The sequence below is a fragment of the Eublepharis macularius genome, chromosome 3 (genome assembly GCF_028583425.1).
Source record: "Eublepharis macularius isolate TG4126 chromosome 3, MPM_Emac_v1.0, whole genome shotgun sequence".
In the NCBI taxonomy this organism is placed as follows: Eukaryota; Metazoa; Chordata; class Lepidosauria; order Squamata; family Eublepharidae; genus Eublepharis; species Eublepharis macularius.
In genome coordinates, this window is record NC_072792.1 from 180,208,176 (window position 1) to 180,235,827 (window position 27,652).

Consider the following 27,652-nt stretch of genomic DNA (forward strand, 5'->3'; position numbering starts at 1 on the left):
GCAGGAGGTCTCAGGTTCAGACTCCGGCATCTCCTGTTAAAAGGACCAGGCAGTAGGTGATGGGAAAGACCTCTGCATGAGATCCTGGAGAGCTACCGCCCATTAGAGATGGGCACGAACAGAAAAAAAACAAACCGAACATGATGTTCGTTGTTCATTGCCATCCACGAACAGGGACTCATGAACAACCACGAACATGGCCCTGTTCATGAACGTGTTTGTGGTTGGCTGTCCGTGGGGGCCAGCAGCCACCATCCAAGTCAAGATCCCTACTTCACCACTCCCAGAAACCTGACCTGAGCAGGAACCAGGAAAGGTACCAATAATAAATAATAGCTTGACCCAGAGCCTGGCAGCAGCCCTAGAACTTGAAGGGGTAGATCCCTATCCCACCACACACAAAGAAAATTCAAGCTCCAATGCACTCTCTCTATCAAAATGCCAACAGCTACTGTCTCTCCCTCTCCACTGTCTGCAAACTAAGCCAGAGCTGGGAGCCCCCCTCCCCCCTGCTCTTTGCTTCCTTGTAACAAATTTGGAGCTCCACACTTGAAAGGAAGGTCTGCCTATCAAGCTAAATTGGGCTTAGATTGGGGTTTCTAGAGCAACAGCAGGAGTTCAGACAGAGTTCAGACAATCCCTGCCTAAGTTGCCAAGGGAATTGATTGCAGGTGCCAGACTGTCTGGCTTGACAAACAGCAATGACAAACAGCAAATGACCACCTGTTCGTTTAGAATGGGGCCTCATGAACAGCTTGTTCCCGAACAGCAGATTGGGTTGTTCGTGGCTTTTTTTTTGTTCGTATTGCTGTTTGTGCCCATCTCTACTGCCAATCTGAGTAGATAATACTGACCTTGATGGGCCAAGGATCTGATCTGGTATAAGACAGTTTTGTGTGATCCCGATGTAACACAAGGATTTGAGTCCAGTGATTTTCAGAGTAAAAGTTTTCGAGAGTCAAAGTGGTCTAAAGTAAGGATGAGTTTTTGAGTTTAAGATACAATGGTCTCATGTAAAGGATATGTTTTAAAGAGTTTTTGAGAGTCAAAGATACAGTGGTCTAATGTAAAGGATAAATTTTCGAGAGTTTTCGAGAGTCAAAAATACAGTGGTCTAATGTAAGGATGTGCTTTCAAGAGTTTTTGAGAGTCAAAGATACAGTGGTCTAATGTAAAGGATAAATTTTCGAGAGTTTTCGAGAGTCAAAAATACAGTGGTCTAATGTAAGGATGCGCTTTCAAGAGTTTTTGAGAGTCAAAGATACAGTGGTCTAATGTAAAGGATAAATTTTCGAGAGTTTTCGAGAGTCAAAAATACAGTGGTCTAATGTAAGGATGCGCTTTCAAGAGTTTTCGAGAGTCAAAGATACAGTGGTCTAGTGTAACCCCTAAACTGCAATGGATTAATAATACTCGAATCAGACCACCTTCTTCAGAAATGAAGTGGCAGAGGAATGTTGAACAGCTTGCTCTGGCTTCAGAACTAGCCCTGTTCCACCATTCTTCTTTGGCTCCACTTTCCTCAGTGGAACACGGCTGTCTTGCTATCTTCCTTTCCATCTGCAAGATCTTAAGTTAATCCAATGACCTGCGTCTGCCACAAGATGAAATGACTTGTGTTTGGAGACCAGAGAAACATAAAGGCTGTCCTCCAACAGACCTGGAGACAGCCCAACGTGAGCTTTGGAAAGGAACAGAGAGGTCATCCAAGATCTCCAGACACTCGTTTATTTGTTGTGTAAAAAAATTGTATCCTGGTTAAATTCCCACTTGGAGAGTTAAATTTCTGCCTTTCAGGATTGTCCAGTTGGATGTTGCCAGTGTTTTTAATCACTATATTTCCCCCTTCCTTCGCATCCTCAATTGCTGCCTTGAAGAGTCAGGCGATATGGCTGTTATGTGACTGCAATGCTTCTATCCAAAGCTCTTTGCACAGTAGATTCTTTGACTTTGGGAGGAGATGTGAAAAGGGTTTTCTTTTTCCCTCTTGGCAGTTACAGGGCAATTACATGGGTTGAGACTATCCCATTTTCAGGGTATAAGCTTTTGCGAGTCCCTTTGTCAGATATCTGGAAATCTTGGCCGTTTCCACACAGCTTACCTTATTCTGCAAAATAGCGAAATCTCGCGCAAAATCTTGCGAGAAGACGCTGTTATTGCGTCTTCTCGCACGATAACAGCGTTTTCTCGCGCGATAACAGTGTCTTCTCGCAAGATTTTGCGCGAGATTTCGCTATTTTGCAGAATAAGGTAAGCCGTGTGGAAACGGCCCTTGTTGGTCTTTAAGCTGCTACTGGACTCAAATTTTGCTCTTTATTAATCATGCACATTTAAATTGAATTGAGTTGCTGGAGGGGGGAACCTTCCTTTCTAAAGGATGTTTGGACAGAAGAGGCATTCTCTCCTAAACAGAGAAGAAGGCATGCCTCTTCTTCAACGGCTTCTATCCTCAGCAGTCTTTTATAAGTTCTGGGATGAAAAATAACTAAAGCTGTTTTAAAAATCTGCTGCCATATTAAACGGGCATCTTTTTAGTTGGTCAAAAGGTTTCCAACTTACTATTCTAACCAATTAATATTCCAGCATTAAGAGAATGAGAAGGGAGAGAGGGGATAAATTGAAGGTGCAGGAGGCCTTGGAACTAATTTTGAGCATGGTGAGGTTTTGAGATCTCAAGGTCTGATGTGATCGATAACAGATGCGCATTGAGGAGGAAGTTTAAGAAAGTGAGATGTCAGATCAATGGGTTGCATATGTCCTATTGAGGCCAGAGGAAGAGGAAGAAGAGGAGAGTGATTTTCATTTATAGTCCACCTTTCTCTCTGGGACTCAAGGCAGATTGCATGTTTCCATATGTCCCATCAAGTCGCAACCGACTTATAGCAAACCCAAAAAGAGGCTTTCAAGGCTTGTGAGAAGATGAGGTGGCTCACCAGTGCCTTCCTCTGCAGAGCCTTCCTTGGTGGTCCCCCATCCAAGTACTGACCCTGCTTAGCTTCCGAGATCTGACAAGATCGGGCTATACCATGTTCCTCCCCTCCCCTCAAGGTGGAATATAACTTTGATTTAAAAACACCTTTTCAGTTAATCAGTAAGATAATTACTCGATATGATAACATTTGAATCTAACAACAAAGTTTCCTAATAAGAAACATTTGCACGTTTTGTGAAACAATCAAAGCAGGGGGTGGTCTTTCTAGTGAATCCATAGGCCAGAAGGACCAGAACATCTGGAGGCAAGAAGGATGAGCTCTGGAGTCCAGGCCAGGGCAATAATGCAGGTTGAAACACAGCCTGTTCAGCACCTGGGAGAGCTCCCAGGGAAGAGAGATGTTGATCTGGCAAATGCTCCCCTGAGCCATTATATCCCCAAGTGGGGAGCATCCCCTCAAGCAATCTTCCATTTTGATATCACTGAGTTACATTGGATTCTTCCTCCTGCCTTGTTCACGGGGAACCCCTAGGAGCGTGGGAAGCCTTGGGCAGCAGGTGGTTCAATTCGAACTCTTCATCTCAAAAATTCCAAATTCTGATCATTTTCAGAGCAGAGTAACACCCTTCTAAACCCATTGACTTATCAGAAAGGTGCAGTTCTGTTAAGGTGTAGAGTTGGAAGGGGACTTAGAGGCCATCCAGCCCAACTCTTTGCTCAGTGGAGAAAACCAGAAACCAAAACATCTCCACCAGATGATTATCCATCTGCTTGAAAACCTCCAGTGAGAGAAAGCCCATTCACCCCTTCTTCTAATAATTGACCCCTGCTCTATGCCCAGAATAATAGTGATAATATGGTGGGGGGTCTGCTATAGATCACCAAGCCAGGCAAAGGACTTTGATGAAACACTGCTAGAACGAATTACAAAATTCTCAAAGAGACGGGACACAGCGGTCGTGGGAGATTTCAATTACCCGGATATCTGTTGGAAGTCTAACTCTGCTGAAAATGAAAGGCCATCTAAATTCCTGACTTGTCTTGCTGGCAACTTCGTTTTTCAGAAAGTGGAGAAGGAAACAAGGAGTATTGTCATCTTGGACCAGATTCTCACCAACAGGGAAGAACTGGTTGATGAGGTGAAAGTAGTGGGGGCACCCTGGGTAGTTTGGAGATGATTTGTAATTCCGGGAGATCTCCGGGTAATGTTTGGAGGCAGGCAACCTTAGCAGGGGTTGCCATAGAAAGAATCACATTCAGAGACATCTGTGGGTTTAGTCAGGTGAATGGCACCCTTTCTGACCATCCCTTGTACATGCAGTGGTGTGTGTGTGTGTGTGTTATGTACCATCAAGTCGCCTCCAACCTATGGCGACTTGACGGCAACCCTATGAATGAAAGACCTCCAAAACGTCCTATCATTAACAGACTTGGTCAGATCCTGCAAACTAGAGGCCATGGCTTCTTTTATTGAGCCAAGCCATCTCATTTTAGGTCTTCCTCCTTTTCTTCTGCCTTCCACTTTTCCTAGCATTATTAACTTTTCCAGATAATCTTGTCTTCTCATAATGTGACCAAAGTACGATAGCCTTAGTCTTGTTGTTTTTGCTTCTAGAAATAATTCAGGCTTGGTTTGATATAGCACCCACTTATTTGTCTTTTTGGCTCTCCATGGTATCAGCAAAACTCTCCTCCAGCTACACATTTCAAATGAATCAATTTTCTTTCTGTCAGCCTTCTTCACTGTTCAACTTTCACATCCGTACAAAGTAATGGGGAATACCATAGTTTGCAGTGGTAGTGTGGGGAAATGTATTGTATAAATTGGTATTTCTAGGATACATGAACATGAAAGGGGGGGGGGTTGGTTTCCTCTCTTCTTTCCTGTTTCCCATTCTGTCCAAATAACTGCCCAGGAAAAGATACGAGGATAAGGAGCTGGGAAAAATCCTGAAAAAATGTCTCTTCAGGCAGGAGCAGGAGATATATAACGTGTTTGCATGTGTGTGAGAGAGCGAGCGAGCAAAAAAAAAATTATATGAAATATAGTTCACACCTCCCACACACAAAAAGTGCAATGTTCCTGTGGCCGTTTTCCAAATCGGTTGAGGGGCCCCCCAAGGCACTTTTAAGATTTGATGCCGTTTGACTTTCAGAAGATTTGGGCATTGCTTTAAAAAAAAAATGAATTTCTTTGACTGAAAGCTTTTGAGGTGATTCCAAATTGTAGCCTGAAATGGCTTTCTCTGCCCTCCCCGCTATATCCTAAATGATTCCTCCAGATTTCACTCGCTCACACATGCTTCTGGCTGGCAGGCAAAGCCCCCCCCCTCCATTTCCTTTCAAGTTGGCTGTAAATGGCACTTCCACGATCAGGAAACCGGAGGTGTCAATACGGCAATTCATCCTTCATCTTTCCCCCTCCCTCTCCACCCTGTATTGGCACTCCACTCTCCGAACGTTAATGGATTAGCTGGTGGTATGCAAGGATTTCTGGCTTGAGCAAAGCCCCCAAAAAGTGTTGGGGTAGATTGGAATGAATCATCCACACTCTACAAGCTGCATCTGGGGCAGTCTACTGATGCCTTTGGTATGAGGAGAGGGCGAAAGCCACCTCAAAGTCGGCCATTGTTTACCCCGGGGTTCTTTTCTTTTGTTGAAAGAATCATAGGGCTGAAAGGGACCTCCAGCGCTGATCCTTTTTCTCAGGTTTCAGAGGAGGACAAACCAAGGAGTTAGAAAGATAGAGAGGTCAGGGCACTCTGTTTACTGTTTACTGCTCTGATAATCCTTTGATATGTAGATTGCTATTCTCAGGTTTTCCTCCTCGTGACTAGAGATGGGCACGAACAGCAATACGAACAAAAAAAGCCACGAACAGCCCAAACTGCTGTTCGTGAAGAAGCTGTTCGCGAGGCCCCATTCTAAATGAACAGGTGGTCGTTGCAAGCCTCGTTTGTTGCTGTTCGTCAAGCCAGACATTCTGGCACCTGCAATCAATTCCCTTGTCAACTTAGGCAGGGATTGTCTGAACTCTGTCTGAACTCCTGCTGTTACCCTGGAAACCCCAAACTAATCCCAATTTAGCTTGACAGGCAGGTCTTCCTTTCAAGTGTGGAGCTCCAAATTTGTTACAAGGGAGCAAAGAGCAGGGGGGAAGGGGGATCCCAGCTCTGACTTTGCAGACAGTGGAGAGACAGTTGCTGTTGGCATTTTGAGAGAGAGAGTGCATTGGAGTTTGAATTTTCTTTGTGTGTGGTGGGATAGGGATCTACCCCTTCAGGTTCCAGGGCTGCTGCCAGACTCTAGGGCCAAGCTATTATTTATTATTGGTACCTTTCCTGGTGCCTGTTCAGGCCAGGTTTCTGGGAGTGGTGCAGTAGGGATCTTGACCAAACTTGGATGATGGCTGGAGGAGAGCCTGCTGGCCCCCATGAACAGCCAACCACAAGCATGTTCATGAACAGGGCCATGTTCGTGGTTGTTCATGAGTCCCTGTTCGTGGATGGCAATGAACAACAAACATCATATTAGGGTTTTTTTTTCTGTTCATGCCCATCTCTACTCCTGACTTCCTCCCTCTCACCTCTTCTCTTCCTGGCTTTGTTCCAGGCACCATCTCTCTCCTCCCCTTCCCGGCATCTTGGAAGCATGGATACAGGACTTGTCCTAGCATCCACACCCATCCTTAGACTAGATAGGTAGTTAGGATCTATCTCTCCTCCTTCCCTATCAGGTTATGGAGTTCCTACAATAAAGAACTCTTATTTCCTTTCTAAATATAAGCAAGTGTATGCTTTGATCTTTTCCCTCATGCACACACACCAGCCAGCAAAACCAACTCACAACCACCTATAATCACGTGTTCTCTGCTAAACGATGAACTCTGCTAATGGCCCAAACATGGAATCCTTTAATTCGGTTTCTGGGATCAGCATACGATTTATTTATCATCTTTTGTCCCTCCTGGCAAAAATCTTGTACCTCGCCAAGAGGAATGAACTTTTGTACTACTGACCAAGGCAGAAGCGGAGCTGAGATCCGCAGTCTGCCAGGAGGCTTGCTGGGGGATCTTGGGCCAGTAAGGAGAAAGAGGTGCCAAGTGCAACAGAGAGTTGCTTGTTTGACCTTTCAGGGCCGCCCACAACATGCTTCATCAGGGGTCTTAACCTCTCCAACTCCCATCTTAGTCAGATCTGCAGCCTTCTTTTCTTCCTAATCTTGGCCTAGCCAGAACACATGAAGCTACCTTATCCTGAGTTATAGCCTTGGTCTATCAAGACCAGTATTGTCTGCTCTGGCTGGCAGCTGCAATCTGGAATCTCTGGCTGAGGTCTTTCACATCACCTGTTACTTGGTCCTTTTAACTAGACATGCCGGAGATTGAACCCTGGGCCTTCTGCATGTCAAACCAATGCTCTGCCATTAAGCTCTCCTCCCATGGTCTACCTCACAGGGTTGTTGTGAGGACAACACATTTTAGGATTAGTTCTGCAAGTTGTTGAGTGACCTTGAGCTGGTTAGTCTCTCTCAGCCTTGCCTCCCTCACAGGGTTGTAGTGAGGATAAAAAGAGGAATGGAGAACCATCTACTGGGTTGTGTACATCTGAGGGTATTGCGCCTTTGTTTTGAGCTGGGGTAGTTTGGACCTGCTGAGCTCCTGTAGTTTTGCAGATGAACAAGTGAGATGTTTTTTCAGCCTTCTGAGTTAATAACGCAGTTAGGTTTAAGGCCTGTTGAATTTCATTTCTTTCCCACAGCATTCACCTCTCTGAGGTCCTTAGTGGAAGGATGAGATAGGGTTGCCATCCTCCAGGTGGGACCTGGAGATCTGGAATTACAACTGGTCTCCAGATAACAGAGATCAGTTTCCCTAGAGAAAAAGGATGCTTTGGAGGTTGGACTCTATGCATTGTACATTACTGAGATCCCTCCTTTCCCCAAACTCTGCCTTCCTCAGGCTCCACCCCCAAATATCCAGGCATTTCCCAAACTAGAGATGACAACCTTAGGATGGGATAAATAATATATTCCATAGACTGATGGAAATGAATATGTCGCCGAGAAGCAATCATAGCTCAGGAGCAAGACATGCAAAAGTGACTCACTTCCTGTTCTGTGGAATAACATCCTTTTGTGTTTCCTCTCCGAACCCTAATCTCCCCAAGATCTAACCCCGTATCTACAAGAATTTTCCAACCCAGATCTGGCAACTGTACCTTGAATCTACTGTGTTTGGAATATAGTTGAGTCACGAAGTTGGGTTCCCAGGTTTGTCTTGGAGCGGTCTGCTGAAACGGATCACATAGGAAAGGAAAAACGAGAGAGGCAAATGTTGGGAAGACCTGTTAAATGGGGCGGAAAAGTTAGTCACTTTAAAAGGTGATGAGGATAATTCTGGGAGTGTTCCTTTTCCTACAACATTTAGAGTTGCCTCACAGCTAGGGTTGCCAGCTCCAAGTTGGGAAACTCCTGGAGATTTGGGGGGTTGATCCTGGAGAGGGCATGGTTTGGGGTAGGAATGGACCTCAGCAGGGGATAATGCCAAAGAGCAGGGGTCCTCAAACTACGGCCCGCGGGCCACATGTGGCCCGCCGAGGACATCTATCCGGCCCGCCGGGTGTTTTTGCCGCCACTGCCTGTCCTGCTTAGCAGCCAACTCGTCCCGGGCCCACAGTGCGCATGTGTGGAATGTGCGCCGCCCTCTCCGACTCCCCTCCTTCTCTCTGTCTCTCGACTCCTCCTCTCAGTCTCGGGTGTGATCTTTCTTTTGCGGTTAAGGGGGGCCTTTTTTTCTGAAGTTAGGAGGTCTTTTTTTGCAGATAGGGGGCGCCTTTTTTGAAGTTAGGAGAGCCTTTTTTTTAAGTTAGGAGAGCCTTTTTTTAAAAAAGTTGGTTGACCATCTCATTAGCCAAAAGCAGGCCCATAGTTCCCATTGAAATCCTGGTAAGTTTGTTGATTTAACTTTACTTGTTCTTCATTTTAAATATTGTATTTGTTCCCGTTTTGTTTTTTTACTTCAAAATAAGATATGTGCAGTGTGCATAGGAATTTGTTCATAGTTTTTTTTTAGTCCGGCCCTCCAACGATCTGAGGGACAGTGAACTGGCCCCCTGTTTAAAAAGTTTGAGGACCCCTGCCATAGAGTATACCCTCCAAAGCAGCCATTTTCTCGAGGGGCTCTCTGCAGCCTGGAAATCAGTTGTAATTCTGGGAGATCTCTAGCCACCTCTTGGAGGTTATGAAACAAAAGACAAATAAGTCTCCCATAAAGTACACTAAACCACTTAGTCAACGATCAAATAATCTATGTATTATAATTTTTAAAGTGCGATGTGCTCCATCAGTAAACAATATATTCAATGGTACAATCTAAATGAAATATCTGTTGGCAACCAAACTTGTAGCCCATAAGGAACCATTTCACACAAGCAGGTGGGTGGACTGGTTAACCCGACAGCAACCTTTGCACTTTACTCGATTCTGATTTTCCAAATAACTCAATCCCTTCCCTTAGGTGTGAATTTTTAGGGAGAGTGGGTAGAAGGTCAAGAGACCTCTACAACACTACACAAAATGTGAGGACATGGCGTTATTGGAAACGTTTTAAGAGAAACCTGAAATCTGTTCTCTGTGATCCTGGGGCCATGTTGCAAAGCCAACATGGTTTTGTTTAAGCTTTTAAAAAAATAAAAATAAAAAGAGATTGAAATTGGAAGTGGGCCTGAGTGAACTGAAATCCAGAAATCTGTACACACCCATGCTTTGGGGAGCATTCAAATTTTGTATCTGGATCCAATGCGCTTCCAAATCACCCCGCACCTCTCTCGGAGTTGACCCATAGCTTAGCCTGGGTGGAAAATCACTCTGGCGTGTGTTGTCTATGCCTCAGGGGCTATGTTTGCAATTGGCCAGTTCTAGAAACTAGAATGACATCCCCTCTGCCTTATGTTTATTGCCGTTGTAGTTTGGTTAAGCAAAAGAAAAACGTCCTGGGGAGAAAAATCAATCATAATAGGAATTGGTTTGTGAAACAGCTCTGTTCATTTATGATCGTCAATAACCATTCCGTGTTTACTGGAAAGAAAGATGGTTCTGTTCAGTTTTTTGGAAGACTTCCCTTGTCAAGAAACACGTATTTATCTTTTAAACAAGGTTGTTCAATCTGCCCCCCCTCCACACACGAGGGTGGAAAATTCTTCACTGATTTCAAATAAGGAATAAATGATACCAGATTTGGCTACAGTTGACAATGGCGGGGGGGGGGGAGTTTAAAAGCAGACAAGAGAAACTTTGCTGAAAGGAAAGACACTGCGGATTTCCAAAATTGTTTCATGAACAATAAGGCTGGGAGCAGAAAACTTGTTTTGGGCATTCCGTTTCGGCCAGTGATCTATGGCTGTGTTTGCTTTCCTGTTTGTTCTCACTGAGATATGGGTAATATGAGATATGGGTAATTTTTGCCGTTTCGGGTTTTCTTCCAAATTCTGCACGATTAATTCCTCTTCAGATTTCAATGTGGCGTTTGAAGGGTTCGCTTCCGAATTTTCTCTCTGCTCAGAAGAATGAAGGTAGAAAACTCGGAAGAGAACCCTTGAAGCGCCGCATTGAAATCTGAAGTGGGAGTTAATCATCCGGAATTCGGAAGAAAACCTGAAGAGGTATGGGGCCAAAAGCGGCAAAAATTGTCTGTGCAAAAGGCCAAAGTTTAAAGGAACATTTCCTTGGAGAGAACAAGACCTTCCTTCTCTTCAATGTTAGATTTGTTTTGGTGACCAAATGTTAATCACCAGCTCAATCGAGAGTCTTTCTATGTGAGACATCTTACATGAGATTGCTCGCTTAGCTTCCAAGATCTGATGAGATCTTGGTGTAGAGAGACACAGTGTTAGCAGGGAAGTGTCGTTTTAAAAGACAGAGCCCGCAAATATTGCTTTTCAGAGAGTTTGTTAATTTCCTCTTCGCCTTCAGAAGGGGAGGTGAAATTGACAGAGCCTTCTTGGAGGTGAAGAGGAAATTAACAAACCCTCTGAGGAACACCGTTTGCTGATTCTATAGAGAGGTGAAATTGACAGAGTCTTTGGCTTGTTTTTTTAAACTACACTTCCCAGCTAGCATTGTGTCTCTCTACACTTGAACATTCTTGTGTAAGATGTCTCATGTAGAGAGACTCTTAGTTTCAAATGATGGAAAGAGCCTCCAATATGTGCGGGGGCTCTTGGCTCATGTTGATTTGGCCACTATTGACTGCAGTGGCTGGTGGTATTCCTAGCGTTTTTACCCGAGCCCTTAGCAAATTTAAGCACAACTGTTCCTCGAGTGTTGCTTGCCCCTCGGAGTTTGCTGGGGTGGCCAACAGGCATAGAGAAAAATGTGCCTTTAATTGGGGAGTTAATTTGTAGAAATGGGCAGTTGTTGCTTTTCAGGTCATCGAGGTAAATAATAGTGCCTGGTGAATATTCCCTTTAGTAGACTCTGTTAAAGGGAAGCTAACGGGGATGCTCTGACCTGGAGGGCCCAGGTTAGCCCAATCTTGTCAGATCTCGGAAGCTAAGTGGGAGCTGACCCTGGTTAGTACTTGGGTGGGAAACCACCAAGGAAGTCCAAGATGGCCACACAGAGGAAGGCAATGGCAAACCACCTCTGAAGTCCCTTGTCTTGAAAACTCTGCAGGGTTTGCCATGATCGATCAATTGATTGATTCAATTTATAATCTGCTCTCCCCACAAACGGCCTCAGAGCAGAGAACATCATATTAAAATTTATAATAAAATTTGCTTTAAAACTGTAAATAAACATAGATATAATGTTAATCTTTACCATTAAGTTTAAAATGACAACTAAGAGATAATATTTGCAATAAGATGTCAGACTGTGGCTAGATAAGGTACTCTCTGCAAGATTCCCTTTAGAAGCAAGAATAAGTCCAATGTCTAGCAAAGGAAGTTTTATTGCAGAAAAGGTCCATTATAGTCCACTGTCCTGAATAGGAGACTCAGGATGGTACATGATCATTGTTACCAATGAAGAGCAAGCATAGGATACAGAGTAACAATACCCATCTGGAACAGCCTCCCCCCACAGTTCTCAAAACAACATCTTTCAGTCCTGGGAAGCTGCTCTCCTTCAAGGCCAATGCCTGGTGGAACGGTGTTAGACAAAACAGTCCTCTGGTGGGAATGCTGCCTGGGAACTGGTGCACCTGAGGAGAAAACACTTAAACACTAAAAGCATTAGAAAATGGAGTCAGTATAGTTAAGATATATACTGGACCTGACATTTCTGCCCCCCTTAAAATAGATCCCCCCCTGGTTTATATGGGTAGCGAGTATGAAAAGCTTTGGTCAATCTAGGAGCATGAACATGTGCAGAGTTCACCCATTCATCGTAACCAGAATCAAAGTCCTTCCACCTAATGAGGTAAAAAAGCTGATTTCTCTTGATTTTAGAGTCCAAAATTTGTTGTACTTCATAGTGTATTTGGTCGTCAATTAAAGTTGGAATGGGTGGAGCTTTGATATGCCATTTGTTGTCGGTGGGAGCTTTCTTCAAAAGGCTGACATGGAACGTATCATGCACATGGCGAAGGTTCTTGGGCAATGTTACAGCAACAGTCACTTTATTTATTACCTTGCGCACAGGAAAAGGTCCTAAGAATTTCAGAGCGAGTTTGCGGCTTGTCTGAGCTAGCTTTAGGTTCTTTGTGGAAATATACACATGGTCTCCTGGTTGTAATTCCCATTCGGCCACACGATGGCGATCTGCGTACTTTTTGTAATCCAGTTTGGCTTTTTCAAGGTGTCTCTTAATGATAGTCCATTGCTGCACCGCCTCCCCCCACCATGAGGATACATCTGGCAATTTAGAGGAATGGAGAGGGGGTGCGTCCAAAGGGAAGGGGTTGAAGTGAGTCCCATATACAATTTTGAAGGGGGCTTCTCCCGTTGAAGCGTGTACACTGTTGTTATAGGAGAATTCAGCTAGAGGGAGAAGGTCCACCCAGTTATCTTGTTGAAAATTGATGTAGCAACGAAGGAACTGTTCTAATATTTGGTTTGTTTTTTCGGATTGCCCGTCGGTTTGTGGGTGGTGGCTTGAACTGATACCTTGTTCAATATTCAACATTTTCAAAAGCTCCCGCCAGAAGTTGGCAACGAACTGTCCGCCGCGATCCGAAATCACCTTGGACGGAAAAGAATGTAATTTTACGATGTGTTTTAGAAACAGATCCGCTAGTTTTCGAGCGGAGGGTATAGTAGTACAGGGGATAAAATGGGCTTGTTTGGAGAACAGATCTACCACAACTAAAATACAATTATGTCCTTTTGAAAGAGGCAGATCAGTGATAAAGTCCATGGAGATTACTTCCCAGGGCCTGTTCGGTGTTTCCAATGGTTGCAGGAGACCCGGAGGTTTCCCTTTTCTGGTTTTAGCGCTGAGGCAAACAGGGCAGGAACTAACGTATTGGGAAATGTCTTTGCGCATGCCCGGCCACCAGAATTGTCTTTGAACTAGGTGTAAAGTTTTCAGATACCCATAATGTCCAGCAGTGGGAGCATCATGACAGCGCTGCAAGATTTCCAATTTAAGGCTGTCCGGGACATAAAACTTGCTCCCAGCTAGCCAATCCCCCTGTGGGGATTGGGTTAGTTTGTTTCGCGGAGCTTTATTCCCCTCCTTCTCCACTTCAGTTTTAAGTTTCGATTTCCATTCTTGGTCGGCCGGGAGGGGCTGCTTAGCGCGGCTGCGAGTAGTCACCACGCCCCCAAGTTGCTTAGGCGAGAAGACCGTGTCGACAGTCTCCGCCCGCTTGCTCTTATGTTGGGGCATGCGCGACAGGGCGTCCGCCAAAAAGTTAGTTTTGCCCGGGAGATAATTGAGGGTGAAGTTGAATTTGGAAAAGAATTCCGCCCACCGCAATTGCTTGGCATTCAGTCTGCGGGGGCTTCGGAGGGCCTCCAAATTTTTATGATCTGTCCAGACCTCGAAAGGGTATCTCGCCCCCTCCAGCCAATGCCTCCAGTTAGTGAGAGCTGCTTTCACTGCAAAGGCCTCCTTCTCCCACACATTCCAATTCCTTTCTGCTTCTGAGAACTTTTTAGACAAGAATGCACAAGGCCGCAATTTCCCATCCTCCCCCTTCTGCAGCAAAACCCCCCCTATCGCCGTATCGCTGGCGTCGACCTGTACTATGAAGGGGGACTGTTCGTTGGGGTGGGAGAGGATGGGTTCCGTTACAAATTGCTTTTTAAGGCATTCGAAGGCCGTTTGGCAATCGGGGGTCCATTGTAGTTTAGCAGAGGGTTTTTTGGCTTGGTCCCCTTTCTCTTTGGTTTTTAGCAATTCTGTTAAGGGGAGTGTGATTTGGGCGAAATTTGCTATGAAGTCTCTATAGAAGTTGGCAAAACCCAGGAAGGATTGCAGTTCTTTGCGGGTGGTGGGTGTTTGCCAGTCCTGGATCGCCTGTATTTTGGCTGGATCCATTTTCAACCCCTCTTGTGAGATACAATACCCAAGGTAAGTGAGTTCGGTTTTATGGAATTCACATTTGGACAATTTGATGGGCAGTTTATTCTTCATCAAGGTGGCCAGGACCTTTTGTACCATTTGAACATGTTCTTCCTCGGTGTCAGAATAAATTAAAACATCATCAAGGTACACCACCACCCCTTTGTACAGAAATTCATGTAGAACTTCGTTTATCATGGACATGAATACAGACGGGGCTCCCGCCAATCCAAAAGGCATAACTAAGTATTCATATTGTCCGAGGGGCGTATTAAACGCGGTTTTCCACTCATCCCCTGCCTTGATACGAACGTGGAAGTAAGCATCTTTTAGATCTAATTTCGTAAAGATCTTACCTTGGGCCACGACGTTGAGAAGGTCCCGGATGAGCGGTATAGGATAGGCGTTGTTGGTGGACACTGCATTTAGTCCTCGGAAATCCGTGCACAGTCTGAGCCCCCCATCCTTCTTTTTCACGAAGAGAACTGGAGCGGCGTGGGAGCTAGAGGCTGGGCGGATGAACCCCCGTTGGAGGTTGGTGTCGATGAATTTCCGGAGCTCTTCACGTTCATGGAGACTCATGGGATAGAGTCGTCCTTTAGGCAATGAGGCTCCGGGTAAAATTTCCACCGCACAGTCCGTTCGTCGGTGCGGGGGTAGAGTATCAGCTTCCTCCTCCGAGAAAGCATTTAGAAAAGGCCAGTACGGTTCGGGTATTTGGTTGACTTCTTCTTGGGTGAGGAGGGCCTTTTCTTTATAAGTTGGGTCTTCGCCCCAGTTTTGATTCCAACGGTGATTTTTACAGTTGGCATGATTGAAGGTAATACATCCTTGAGCCCAGTCTATGTAGGGATTGTGATCACATAGCCATTTGCTGCCTAGAATTAACGGGTACTTGGCAGTAGAGCTGATGACAAAGGACCTCTTTTCCCAATGTTGTCCCATGCCTGTGATCACCGGGATGGTTTCAGTCGTGACCGGATTCATGTTGGTACCATCCATTTGTTCAAAAATTACTGGATTTTGTAAATCCCGAGTGGGTAAGACCAGTCCATTGACTAGAGCTGGGGCTATGATGTCTCTTGAGCAACCCGAGTCAATAAGAGCTTGCACCCGAATGTGCATTTTTCTCTCTGGGTTGATTAAAGTCACTGGCATGAATAAAATGGACCCAGGTGGCCGGTTCCGTGCAGGGACGGGCTTGGGGCGGATCTGTCGTTTGGGCCCTTTTACGACAGATCCATCTCGTTTCCCGACTGGGGACTTTCTGGATTGACTTCTGCAGATGGGGAAGCGGGATCGTATTCCATAACTTCTTCCGCTTCCAGCCCTCTTTCTGAGGCTGGCCTTTGGGAAGCGCCGCGGCCTCTGTTTGCTCGTGGAGCTGGAGTCGGGCGTTGGAGCGTAGGGAACGGAGCAAGGGTTGGACGCCGTAATTGGAGCGGAGGTCTTTGCACAGGCCGGTAGGGGCATTGTGCTGCAAAGTGACCAGCCTGTCCGCATTGCAAACACAGCCCTTGTTGCCATCTAGCATCTCTCGCTCCACAGGTGGCGTAGCCAGCTCCCCGAGCTCCCCTCTGTAAGGTCAATGGTCTTCGTTGTCCCGTTTGTTGTTGTTGCTCAACCAAACGGACTTCTAAAATGCGATTTTCCACTTCGCAAACAAGTTGAATCCAACCTAACAGCGTAGGGGGATTGTCTTGCATGAGGGCTCTGTCCAAAAGTCTCGGATTAAGTCCTTGTTTGAACAGAATAATTTTTGTGGACTCCTCACACCTGGGGCACTTGGCAGCCAATTGTCGGAATTTCGTGATATAGTCTCTCGCTGCCATGCTGCCCTGCTTAATGGCCTGCAATTCTGTTCGGGCCCTGGTTTCCTCTAAGGGATCTTCATATTGTGCTCTAATAGCATCCACCAACCCCTGGAGAGTATCGAGTTCTGGGGCCCCGATATTATATAGTCCTACGTACCAGTCCGCTGCTTTCCCTTGTAAACGGGAGCCGAGGTGTTCAATTTGGCTGGCCTCGCTGCCGAAAAGGTGTCCCCACCGGTTGAAGAATTGCACGACTTGCACTAGAAAAAAGCCCAGTTTGGAGGGATCCCCGTCAAAAGTGGCGTCTAGTTTCACCCAACCCATTGGGAGGTCTTGCCTCGGAGCCGGGGCTGGGTAGAAGTCCGCCGGAAGCCTCAATGGCACTTGAGGTATGAGGGGACCCGGTTGTGCTGGCGGTGGCCTCACCGGTTGAGCCGGGGGTGCCGGCCTCGGCTGGGCTGGCGGTGGTGCTCTCGGCAGGGCTGGTGGCGGTGCTCTCGGCAGGGCTGGTGGCAATGCCGGAGGTGCTGGCCGTAGCGGTTGAGGTGCTGGCGGTTGAGGTTGGTGTGGCGAAGTAATAATCGGCCGCTGAGGGGTGGGTTGGTGGGGTCGCAGTGGTGTAGGTCCCATCGGTTGGGTCGGAGGCGGTCTTACGGGTTGTTCCAGTGGCAAACGTATCGGCTGCAGCGGCGGGGTTAGTTGTGGTCGAAGCGGAAGGGGCCGCAGCGGCGAAGGCCGAATGGGTGGAAGGCCGCGTGGGCTTGCCCCTCCGGGCGTTGTTGTTCTGGGAAGCGTCGGCTGGCCTTTTGGCGCTGGTAGACCATCTCCCGGAGGTTGCCCGACGGGAACAGTTTCGCGCGGTTGACCAGGGGCTCCCCCCCCCGATGGAGCCACGGGTGCTCCCGCTTGGTCCGGCCGGACCGTTTTCGGGGAAGTATGGGGGGGTATCACCGGTGTATCACTTGGCTTTTCCTCCCCTTCCGTAGGCCTCTCAACGGGGGTCTCGTCTGGCGGCACATCCCCTCCCGTGATAGGAGGTTCGATGGGAGTCTCACCGGATGGCACAACCGGGTGGTCCCTTCTCGGTGGAGTTTCCCGCTGAGGGGGAAGTTCCTTGGGTTGTTCTCCCGATTCGCCAGGATAGGTGCCCCCCCCGCCGGTAGGCGACGACCGCTGCTGAACTTCCTCCATCGGATAGGAGATGACACTTTGAAGGGTAGCTATCTGTATCGCCATCTCTTCAGGAGACAGTCTTTCCCCTGCCCCCATTGAGGAAATTAAATGAATGGCGTGAGCCAAGCTTTCTTCCATATCCATCAGCTTAGCTTCTAATTGTTGTATACGACTTGGCCCTGGTTGTTCACTCAGGGAACCTTCATTCGCTGTACTCACCGGGGAGAAAGGGCCCCACGGAGGAGGGTCCCCTTGAACTATTCGCGACCTCGCGGCTAGAATTCCCTTGGCCATACCCGTCACGGCCGAGATGCTGGTATCTACCGCATAGGTGCGACCTCGTATCTGCTCCCAACTTGGTTCGGGGACTTCCGTTGGCTCCTTCCACGGGGCAAGTTCGGAATAATCCCAACTCAGGGCGCCTCGGCGAGACGTGTCCCCCTCCATCTGCTCAAACGTCCTGTTCCAATATCGCCATGGTTGGCTGCTATCTAGTTCCGGGACGGTTTCTAGGCTTCGGCGCCCGTCCATCGAGACTCGTGGATGGAGTCCACCTGCCCGGCGCTCTCTGGTTTCTCGGGGTCTGGCTCCCCACTCCGACGGGGTGGGCACCGAGATCAAGGGGAGAGCGGTTGCTTTCGGCCTTGCCCCGAGATTGCTTTCGGTCTCGTTTCGAGTACTGAAGTCGATGAGAGGCAGGGTAGAAGTGGAGGCTCCGGTTCCGTTCCCGGTTGCTCCCAGCTCCTGGGAGTCTTGGGTTTGCACCGGTTGATTGTCGGGAGACGCATACGGATCAAACAAAGGATCCCTGTCCGGGACAACCTTGGATTCCGCTGGGCCCGACGCAGACATGATTGGTAACAAAATGTCAGACTGTGGCTAGATAAGGTACTCTCTGCAAGATTCCCTTTAGAAGCAAGAATAAGTCCAATGTCTAGCAAAGGAAGTTTTATTGCAGAAAAGGTCCATTATAGTCCACTGTCCTGAATAGGAGACTCAGGATGGTACATGATCATTGTTACCAATGAAGAGCAAGCATAGGATACAGAGTAACAATACCCATCTGGAACAGCCTCCCCCCACAGTTCTCAAAACAACATCTTTCAGTCCTGGGAAGCTGCTCTCCTTCAAGGCCAATGCCTGGTGGAACGGTGTTAGACAAAACAGTCCTCTGGTGGGAATGCTGCCTGGGAACTGGTGCACCTGAGGAGAAAACACTTAAACACTAAAAGCATTAGAAAATGGAGTCAGTATAGTTAAGATATATACTGGACCTGACATAAGAAACGGGGGCGGGGGAGGGGGGTTGAAGTGCTGTTGGAAGTCAATAGAGGAAAGGGGGAGGGGAGGGGGTGGGGAGCATATATTATATATATAAGGGGTAATTAGTAAGTAAGATGTAATAATATTATGTATGATATGTTAACCATCCAATAAAAAACGTAAATAAACATATGATTAATAAAACAGCTCTAGATGGCGGCTCATATTTACATCCCAACCAGCCGTTCTATGGTGTGGGAGATAGATGGGCAGCAACGGTCCAGCTGGTGGAGAAAATCAGGGTGGGTATAGTACTACTCCCCTCCCCCAACAGGAGACCAGTAGGAAGGCTCGTCCATAACCCAGCCTCAACCACGTATCTGACGGAATATCTCTATCTTATACGCCCGATAAAAAGATAATAGATCTCGTTGGGCCTGGATTTTAGCAAGTCAACTGCGAATTGACGGTGCCTTCCACCACCAATGGGGATGTACGAATGTGTCCTTTCGGTGTTGAGGGGTTGTAGCATCTTCTCTAAGAGGAAAGGGTAAGGATACCGGGGTTTCTCAGTTTAAAGAAAATATATTAAGGCACTAGGGGTGGGGAGAGACATGACAGATTTCAAAAATGATGCCTGGGGTGTAGAAAGAGAACTTTTTCTCCTTTTCCCATATTAATGCTCAATTAGGCCCAATTAAGTTGATTGGCAGCTGATTCAGGACCATCAAAAAGGATTTACCTATATGTGGAAATCCTTGGCAATGGCCGCATGGAGGGCTTTGGCATGGTGCAGAATGACCATGTGAAAACGAGCTATCACAGAAAGGCCATTTCAGGTGGTATTTGCAGGATAAGCCGGAACACGAACTCCAAACCAGAATGGGGTTAGAATTGTCTCTTGCTCTGGTAGCATGACATCAGTGATGATGGCCTGCCTCTACCAAGAGGTAGTTTTTAAATTGGTTATTTTGAGGTTGTGTGATTCTGTTTCCAAAAAATCTGGCCCCATCGGCATCTTTCTTTAATAGGCATCTCCCAATTAGGTACGCCCGCGATCAAATGCATTTTTTAGATTTCATTTCATTTGTTTAGAACAGGGTCAGAACAATAAAATTCCCAAAGTGTGAAATACAGCATTCAGTAATCATAAGAACAATCGACCACATGTGCAATAAAAATAATCCCCTCTTATTTGCGGCCGTAAAATACAAGAGGCCCCCTTTTCCCCATTTCATTGTTAGCGAGCGGAAATCTACAAGTTTGCAAGATCGCTAACCTTTCTGGCTAGTAGGGGCTCTTAGACCTTTTTAGAATGGAGATCAGATAACGTGGCAAATTTTCAATGGCTGAAGGACGGGCTTCTTGAATTTGCAGCCGCAAGATGTCATAGGAACCACTCGGTCCAGCGACTTCAAAAGGGGGATCGAACAAGCTGAAATGGCGCTAGCTATTTAAGGATAGCAAACATGGAGCTTCCTTGCTCAGAGGCAGCCTTCCTACAGATAGCAGTTGCTTTCTCAGATGATACTCCCAAAAATTCTGGGGCTGGAAGAAAACCAGTAGTGGCAGACAAATTTGCTCTTTAGAAATTTGGTTTCTTTGTTTTTTATACTTTCCCATTTGTGAGAGCTTTTTCATTTTCGTTGCTGATGAAATCGATGCTTCAGTGGCATTTTAAAGCTATTTAAACTATGATGGGTTTACATAGAAATAACACCAAAAGAAGTCTTAACAGTAATATTTTTCTTTAATGTTGTCTGCCGTGTTGGAGACGTCAGGAATCGAACCCAAGACTTACAGCATGCAAAGCAGGTTCTTTGCCTCGCCTAGCTCACCACAACACAATTCTTTTCTTATAAAGGCACATGCTGTGGGTTTTGTGTTCCCCCTTCCCTCTCTCCCTCCCTCCCCTTGCATCAGTTTTGCCTATACAGGGAGAACTTTTAGAAATGTCCATGCTCAAAACTTCCAAAAACGTGTTTGTGAAATTCAGTAACATCTCTGTAAAAAAAAAAAACACTGGATTGCAAGGAAGCAAAAGCTAAAGGAGGGAGGGTTGCACATTTCTTCTCTGCCAGAAACGTTTGCCCTCCAAGTTGCATCTTCTCCCAGGGCTTGCTTTTAAATAGATCTTTACAGAGACCTCGCTCTCCAGGGACTGGGTTCCAGAGTTCACCCCTTTTTAAAGCCCTTAAATCCCCCCCTGTACCCACTGAAACCTCAGAACCTTTGCTCCAAATATTTGTCAAGACCAATTTGTGTAGGAGAGATTGTGCTGAATATTTCTGCTGGAGGCTATCCCAGCTCCTAGGGGTGTGTGTATAACAACGCCTTTGGTCCAGCGCTAGACACACACACAGCATGTGGCCGCAAGTCGTGGGTTTTGGCTCGGGGCTGCCGAGCGTTGCAAAGAATGCCTCGGTAAGCCTTCCAGAGGTCTGTAAATATTTACAGGGATCCACCCCTCCCACTGAAAAATGGGTGACGAGTAGGCTGGGCTTAAGAGAGAAAAGTGGGGGGGAATTGAACCTGGTTTGGAATTCCAAATCTGAAATAACAAACAGGAGGCCCGACTGAGTCAGAAATAAATAAAAGGACAGAATGAGAACAAGATCTCAGCACTTCATTAATCCTGTAACTTCTCATAAAGCATTACCTCATGAGGAATTTCAGATAAATCTTGTTGGATTCATTTCCGTCCCTTAACAGAGGTAGAGCCCAGCTTGTCCGCGCCTGCTTCCCCCTCCTCATCACCAGCTCGATCGGCTGTTAAAGAATTGCTCTGCGCGAAGCAACTGATTTTGTTTCTCAGAGAAATGTATCTTTGTTTTTATGATCTTCCTTTGTTACTGCCATTCTGGAGCTCTAAATAGGCCCCCAGAGGATCATTTTCCATGCTTTGGTGATGCTGGCCTGGCCAAAGGAGGAACTCATGAGCATTTCAGATTTGGCCGCAAATTCCTGTTGCCAGTGGGAAATCTCACGCTCCTGGCTCGTGTTGCTCATCAGCACCCAGTCGGGTAACAGGAGGAAATTCTTGGCAAAACAGGGGGCTGCGATTGGTGACCCTAACATGATGATGTCACTTCTTGTGCAACCCAGAAGTGACATCATCAAGCCAGTGACACTCTGGTATTAGCCCCAAACTCTATGGTTAAACCATAGCGTGTGGGGCAAATGCTAGAGCATCACCATCCTAGTGCAATGACATCATGTCCTGGTCATTGTGGAAGTGATGTCATTGTGCTGGGGATGCTGACCCTCCCAAAAAAACTGTAAGTCTCCACCATCCCCATTTCCTACTGACTGCTAGGCTTTGTCAGGTCCCAACAAATATTTGGAGCAAAGATTCAGAGGTTCCAGAGGGTATCTGTAAGTATTCGTGCATCTTCTGCCTGCAAAACTTGCGCTCTACTATGGAGACACAGCCCCTCTATCAGTTCAGCCATTATGAATACACATGCTATGAATTTTGCATTCTGTCCTCTGTTGGGCAAAAAAAGGACATGCAAAGTAAAAATGCATCTTTCTTCAATGAGCGATTACAATATGGAATTCACTGCCAGAGGATGTAGTGATGGCCACAGGCGCAAATGGCTTTAAGAGTGAATTAGACGAATTCATGGAGGGGAGGTCCATCAATGGCTACTAGCCACAGTGACTATGAAGAACCTCCACGTTCAGAGGCAGTCAGCCTCTGAATCCCAGTGCCAGGAGGCAACCTCAGGGGAAGCCCTTGGCCTCTAGGCCCTGTTGTTGGTGAGACAGGATGCTGGAACAGGTGGCCCCTGCTGTGATCTGGCGGGGCTCTTTCTATCTTATGCAGGGCTTTTTTTCTGGGAAAAGAGGTGGTGGAACTCAGTGGGTTGCCAGCACAGGGGGCAACTCTTGGTGGGAGGTGGCGCCCCTGGTACCACATGCGCATGCGCAAAGTGCACGCACGCTCCCAGGGCCAATGACGTCACTTTGGGTCAGCTGGAACAAGGGGGGAGTTTTTAAAAGTTTAAATCACCCTCGCCGAAAATGGTCACGTGGCTGGTGGCCCCGCCCCCCGATCTCCAGACAGAGGGGAGTTTAGATTGTCCTCCGCGCCGCTCCAGCGGCGCAGAGGGCAATCTCAACTCCCCTCTGTCTGGAGATCAGGGGGCGGGGCCACCAGCCATGTGACCATTTTCAAGAGGTTACGGAACACTGTTCCACGGTGTTCCTGCTGAAAAAAGCCCTGATCTTATGTTATGCCCTCCTCCTCTATTTCCTGATTCCCTCTTCCAGTTCCTGGTTTGTAGTAACTGCGGTTGACCATAAGGTCCACATTAGGCAAAACTGCTGTTGTAGGCATCTTCCATACAAGAAGCTATGCTTTGATGTGGGTTTCTTAATCTTGTTCAGAGGCAAGTGATAGTGATAGTAACTGTCATTTGCCCCATTCAGCTACTTTGGGAAATGATGGCTTGGAATCAGGGCACTGTTTCTGCTTTCCTTCGCCTGCTGCAACCTAAAATGCCCACATGTGCTGCTCCTGAAGGGTGTGTGTGTGTGTTATGTGCCATCGTTGCCCCTGACCTATGGTGACCCTGGCTGATTCCGCACACGTTGGATAATGCACTTCCAATCCTCTTTATAGATCATTTGGAGCGGATTTTTTCGTGGGTGGAACAAAAAATCCACCTCAGACGATTGATAAAATGCATTGAAAGTGCATTATCCAACGTGTGCGGAATCAGCCCCTATGAAGGAAAGACCTCCAAAACGTCCTTAACAGACTTGCTCAGATCCTGTAAACTGGAGGACGTGGCTTCTTTGAGCGAGTCAAACCATCTCATTTTGGGTCTCCCTCTTTTGCTGCTGCCTTCCACTTTTCCTAGCATTATTGACTTTTCCAGAGAATCTTGTCTTCTCATGATGTGACCAACGTATGAAGGCCTCAGTTTTGTCATTTTAGCCTCTACGGAGGATTCAGGCTTGATTTAATCTAGTACTCACTTATTTGTCTTTTTGGCTGTCTGTGGTATTCTGAAGGGATCCTGAAGGGATGGGAGCATTTTGGGTTGCAACAGGAGAAAGTTGTGCTCCATGGATCGAAATCTATTCACAAGATGGGTCTGTTGGATCCAGGAACCAGGGACATCCCCATGTCATCTGAACTGGGCTGGTGACTTCTTTCCTTAAGTTCCTTAGTGCCCTATAACTGCCTCTTGGTTACATGTGGCCCTGCTCCCACCCACCCCCAGAATAGGAACTCTTTCATTGGTTCCACTAGGGTTTCCAATTGCCCATCGATCACAAGAGATCAGCAAGAGGTAAAGATGTCAACCTTTCAGCTCTGCCCTGTACTGAATATGGTTGCCATCCCGCCACCCAGGGTGGGGGATCCCCCGATCCCGCCCTTCCCCACCACACCCACTTACCTGGCTGGTGGGGGGGCACACTCCCTGAGGTGCCCCTCCCCGGGTGGTGCAGTGTGCACTGGGTGTGGGGCTTGCTCCTGCACCGCGAGAGTGGGCAGCGGCGGTGGCAGTGGCGGAGAGAGAGCCGGCAGTGGTGGCAAGAGCTGGCTGCTCTCAATGATGTCGCTGCGGTCGCCGAGGCCCACTCTCTCACCGCTGCAACCACCCCTGTGCAGCTCGCGCCGGCAGGGACAAGGGGTGTGGCAGCAGCAAGAGAGAGAGAGAGCGAGTTGCGGTGGCCACAGCCTGCTCCCTCGCTGTGTCCGCTGCTGCCCCTGTGCAGCCCACACCAGCAGGAACAAGGGGCACAGCGGTGGCGGTGGCAGCGGTGGTGAGAGAGCAACCTGCGGTGGCCACGGTCTGCTCTCTTGCCATGGCTGCAGCTGCGGCTGCCCCTGTACATCCCGCGGCGGCAGGGACAAGGGCACAGCGGCGGCGAGAGTGAGCGAGCTGCCCACTCTCTCTGCCCCTCCCCAGTGTGTGTGACGTCGTCACACAGGGTGCCCTTTGACCCTGCTTGATGACGTCACTCCCGGAAGTGACATCATCACTCACGCCGGGAGCGCACGCATGCTTTGCACGTGTGTGGTCACAACATCAAGAGCAGCGACAGGGTAGGATCTAGCATCTCAGACTCCTGCTGGGAGACTTGAGGGACCTGGCAACCCTAATACTGAACTTTGTGGCTTTTCAGTTTTATCCCACTCAGGTTTCGGATTCCCAACCTACAGGTAAGGTCTGGAGATAGGGTTGCCAGGTCCAAGTTGGGGAATCCTGGAGATCTGGAGGGGGAAACCTGGAGAAACTTGGAGAAAGTGGGGTTTGGGGAGGGAAAGGACCTCGGCATGGCATAATTCCATAGAATCCACCCCCCAAAGTAGCCATTTTCTCCAGGTGAACTGATCTCTGTGGCCTGGAGATCAGTTGTAATTCCAGGAGAACTCCAGCCACTACCTGGAGGCTGGCAACCCTGTCTGGAGATGTCTTAGAATTACAACTGATCTCCAGGTAGGGCCGTATTATTCATAAGGCTGACTAGGCCAAAGCCTAGGTCAGGGCATAAGGATGACTAGGCCAAAGCCTAGGTCAGGGCCATACTATTCATAAGGCTGACTAGGCCGAAGCCTAGGTCAGGGCCGTATTTTTCATAAAGCTGAATAGGCGGAAGCCTAGTTACCCATTTTATTCATCAGGCTGACTTGGCCGAAGCCTAGCAGCCCCACAAGGACTAGGGTCCCGTCAATTTTTTTTACTGAGGCACAACCCCACATAAATGACAATTAATTGATTCTCTTATTAATGATCTATTAATGAAGATAATTAACTGCTTCCTTATTGAAATGAAACATATTGTCTCTTATATTAAAACAATGATCCCAAAATTATGTTTTAAAATAAATAATACAAATATTTTAAAATAAATAATACAAAATTATTCACTTCAAAATATTACCGTATTGAACAATTATACCCCCCAAATATGTTTTCCTGAAGAGTCCTACTTGCGCAATAAAAATATGAAAAAAAATTGTGAATAGAATTCTTCAGGAGACCCTCAAAATGGATATAGGGCTATGTACTGTGGTCTGGCACCTCCCGTACCAGGGTCAGGCTGTCAGCTGTAGTGGGGTGAAAGACTGAAGTGCCAGAGGGGGCCCGAAATACTTAAAAGACTAGGGGCCCAGCCATGGGTTAATACGGCCCGGTCTCCAGGCTACAAAGACCAGTTACCCTGGAGAACATGGCTGCTTTGAAGGGTGGACTCTGTGGCGTTATACTACACTACGATTTGTCTTTCCAGAATCTAATCCAACATCTGCAGGAATTTCCCAACTAGGGTTGCCAGGTCCAGATTGGGAAATTCGTGGAGATTTTGGGGGTGGAGCCTGTAGAGAGTGGGGTTTGGCGAGGGGAGGGGCCTCAGAATGGTATAATGCCATAGAGTCCACCCTCCAAAGCAGCCGTTTTCTCCAGGTGAACTGATCACTGTCACCTGGAGATCACTTGTAATTCCGGGAGATCTCCAGCCACCACCTGGAGGCTGGCAACCCTAAGCAGCAGTGGGGAAAAAATAAAATTAAAAGCAACAACAACATTTTTGGGTAAATACTGAAGTGACTGTACAGGGTAGCTGTAGAGTAGCTCTAGGAAGAGTAGCTCTAGGAAGCTCTGGAGTTTCCAGCAATTCCTAAAGCTACTCTTGCTATAGCAATGTCACCAACGTCACCAACACTTACCCCCCTGTTCCCACCCTGCCATTCGGAACCCTACTCTCAATGTGCCATGTGGACGATTCCATCAGTTGGCCGCCTGTCCACCTTGCTCATGTGCTCTTCTTTCTTCCAGGCATTGCAACAAAACCTCCAATGGCAGCGACAGTTGTGACCTCATGTGCTGTGGCCGTGGCTACAACCCTTACATGGATAAAGTGGTGGAGAGATGCCATTGCAAATACCACTGGTGCTGCTACGTCACCTGCAAAAAATGCGAGAAGACTGTGGAGAAATACGTGTGCAAATGAGGCCCTCGCCACGGAGCTCTTCTCTCTGCTGTGCCCACTAACTGAGAAGTCCACAAAGTTTGCCTGTACTAGACAATGTTTACTTTGGGAGAGAGAGAAAAAAATCCAGCAGAAAGTGATTGCAGCATTTGAATGCGCACATTTGTATGTGTTTCTTTCCCTTTCACTCACAGTGAAAAAGGCAAGACTCGAGCATCAGGGCTTCATATTGGATAGGATCTCCCTTGCAGATACAAACCGAAAGAAAAACAAAACATTTTCATGGCTACCAACTGACATGTGTTTTCATTGTTACCCAGTTATTGAGTGCCTGCAGTCTGCAGTGGGGTGGGGGCTTTTTCCTTGGGCAGGGGGATGAAGAATACATGAGCATAATACAGGAAAGCCATTTGTTCCTATATTGTAAAGTACGTAATGTCCCAAAGAGATCGACATTCAGTCCTGGACAAAGGAAATGCTTTTTTCAGCAATGGTTTGTAATTCTTTTGGCTTTCTCCCCTCTTTTCCTTAACAACTGCCCCCTTTTTTCAAATGATAACAAGAACAAGGTGATAAAGGAGGAAAGGTTTTTGCCGGATACAAAACAATGCAGTTTTCTATCTTTTTAGAATGGATGCTAAAGTCCTAGCCAGGGCTTTTTTCCTGGGGAAAGAAGTGGTGGAACTCAGTGGGTTGCCCTCGGAGAAAATGGCCACATGGCTGGTGGCCCCGCCCCCTGATCTCCAGACAGAGGGGGGTTTAGATTGCCCTCCGTGCCGCTCGGCAGCGCGGAGGGCAATCTCAACTCGCTTCTGTCTGGAGATCAGGGGGCGGGGCCACCAGCCATGTGACCATTTTCAAGAGGTTCCGGAACTCCGTTCCCCCGCGTTCCCCCTGAAAAAAAGCCCTGGTCCTAACCAGCCACTTGTTTTGTTGGGAGAAATGTGGGTTGGGAATGTGAATCATGCCTCTATCCCCGTGCCCCAAAGTATCTTACCACTAAAACCTGTCA

General features: G+C 47.3%; 1 protein-coding gene across 1 annotated transcript in view; it reads left to right on the plus strand.

Annotated features, from left to right (window-relative positions):
• WNT11 (Wnt family member 11) overlaps positions 1-27,336 on the plus strand; it is a 70,306-nt gene extending 42,970 nt beyond the window's left edge. Inside the window, exon 6 of the mRNA XM_054973958.1 lies at positions 26,487-27,336. Coding sequence (XP_054829933.1) covers positions 26,487-26,661 — 175 coding nt within the window. The 3' untranslated portion in view covers positions 26,662-27,336. The remainder of the gene's footprint in view (positions 1-26,486) is intronic.
• The last annotated feature ends 316 nt before the right edge of the window (positions 27,337-27,652 follow it).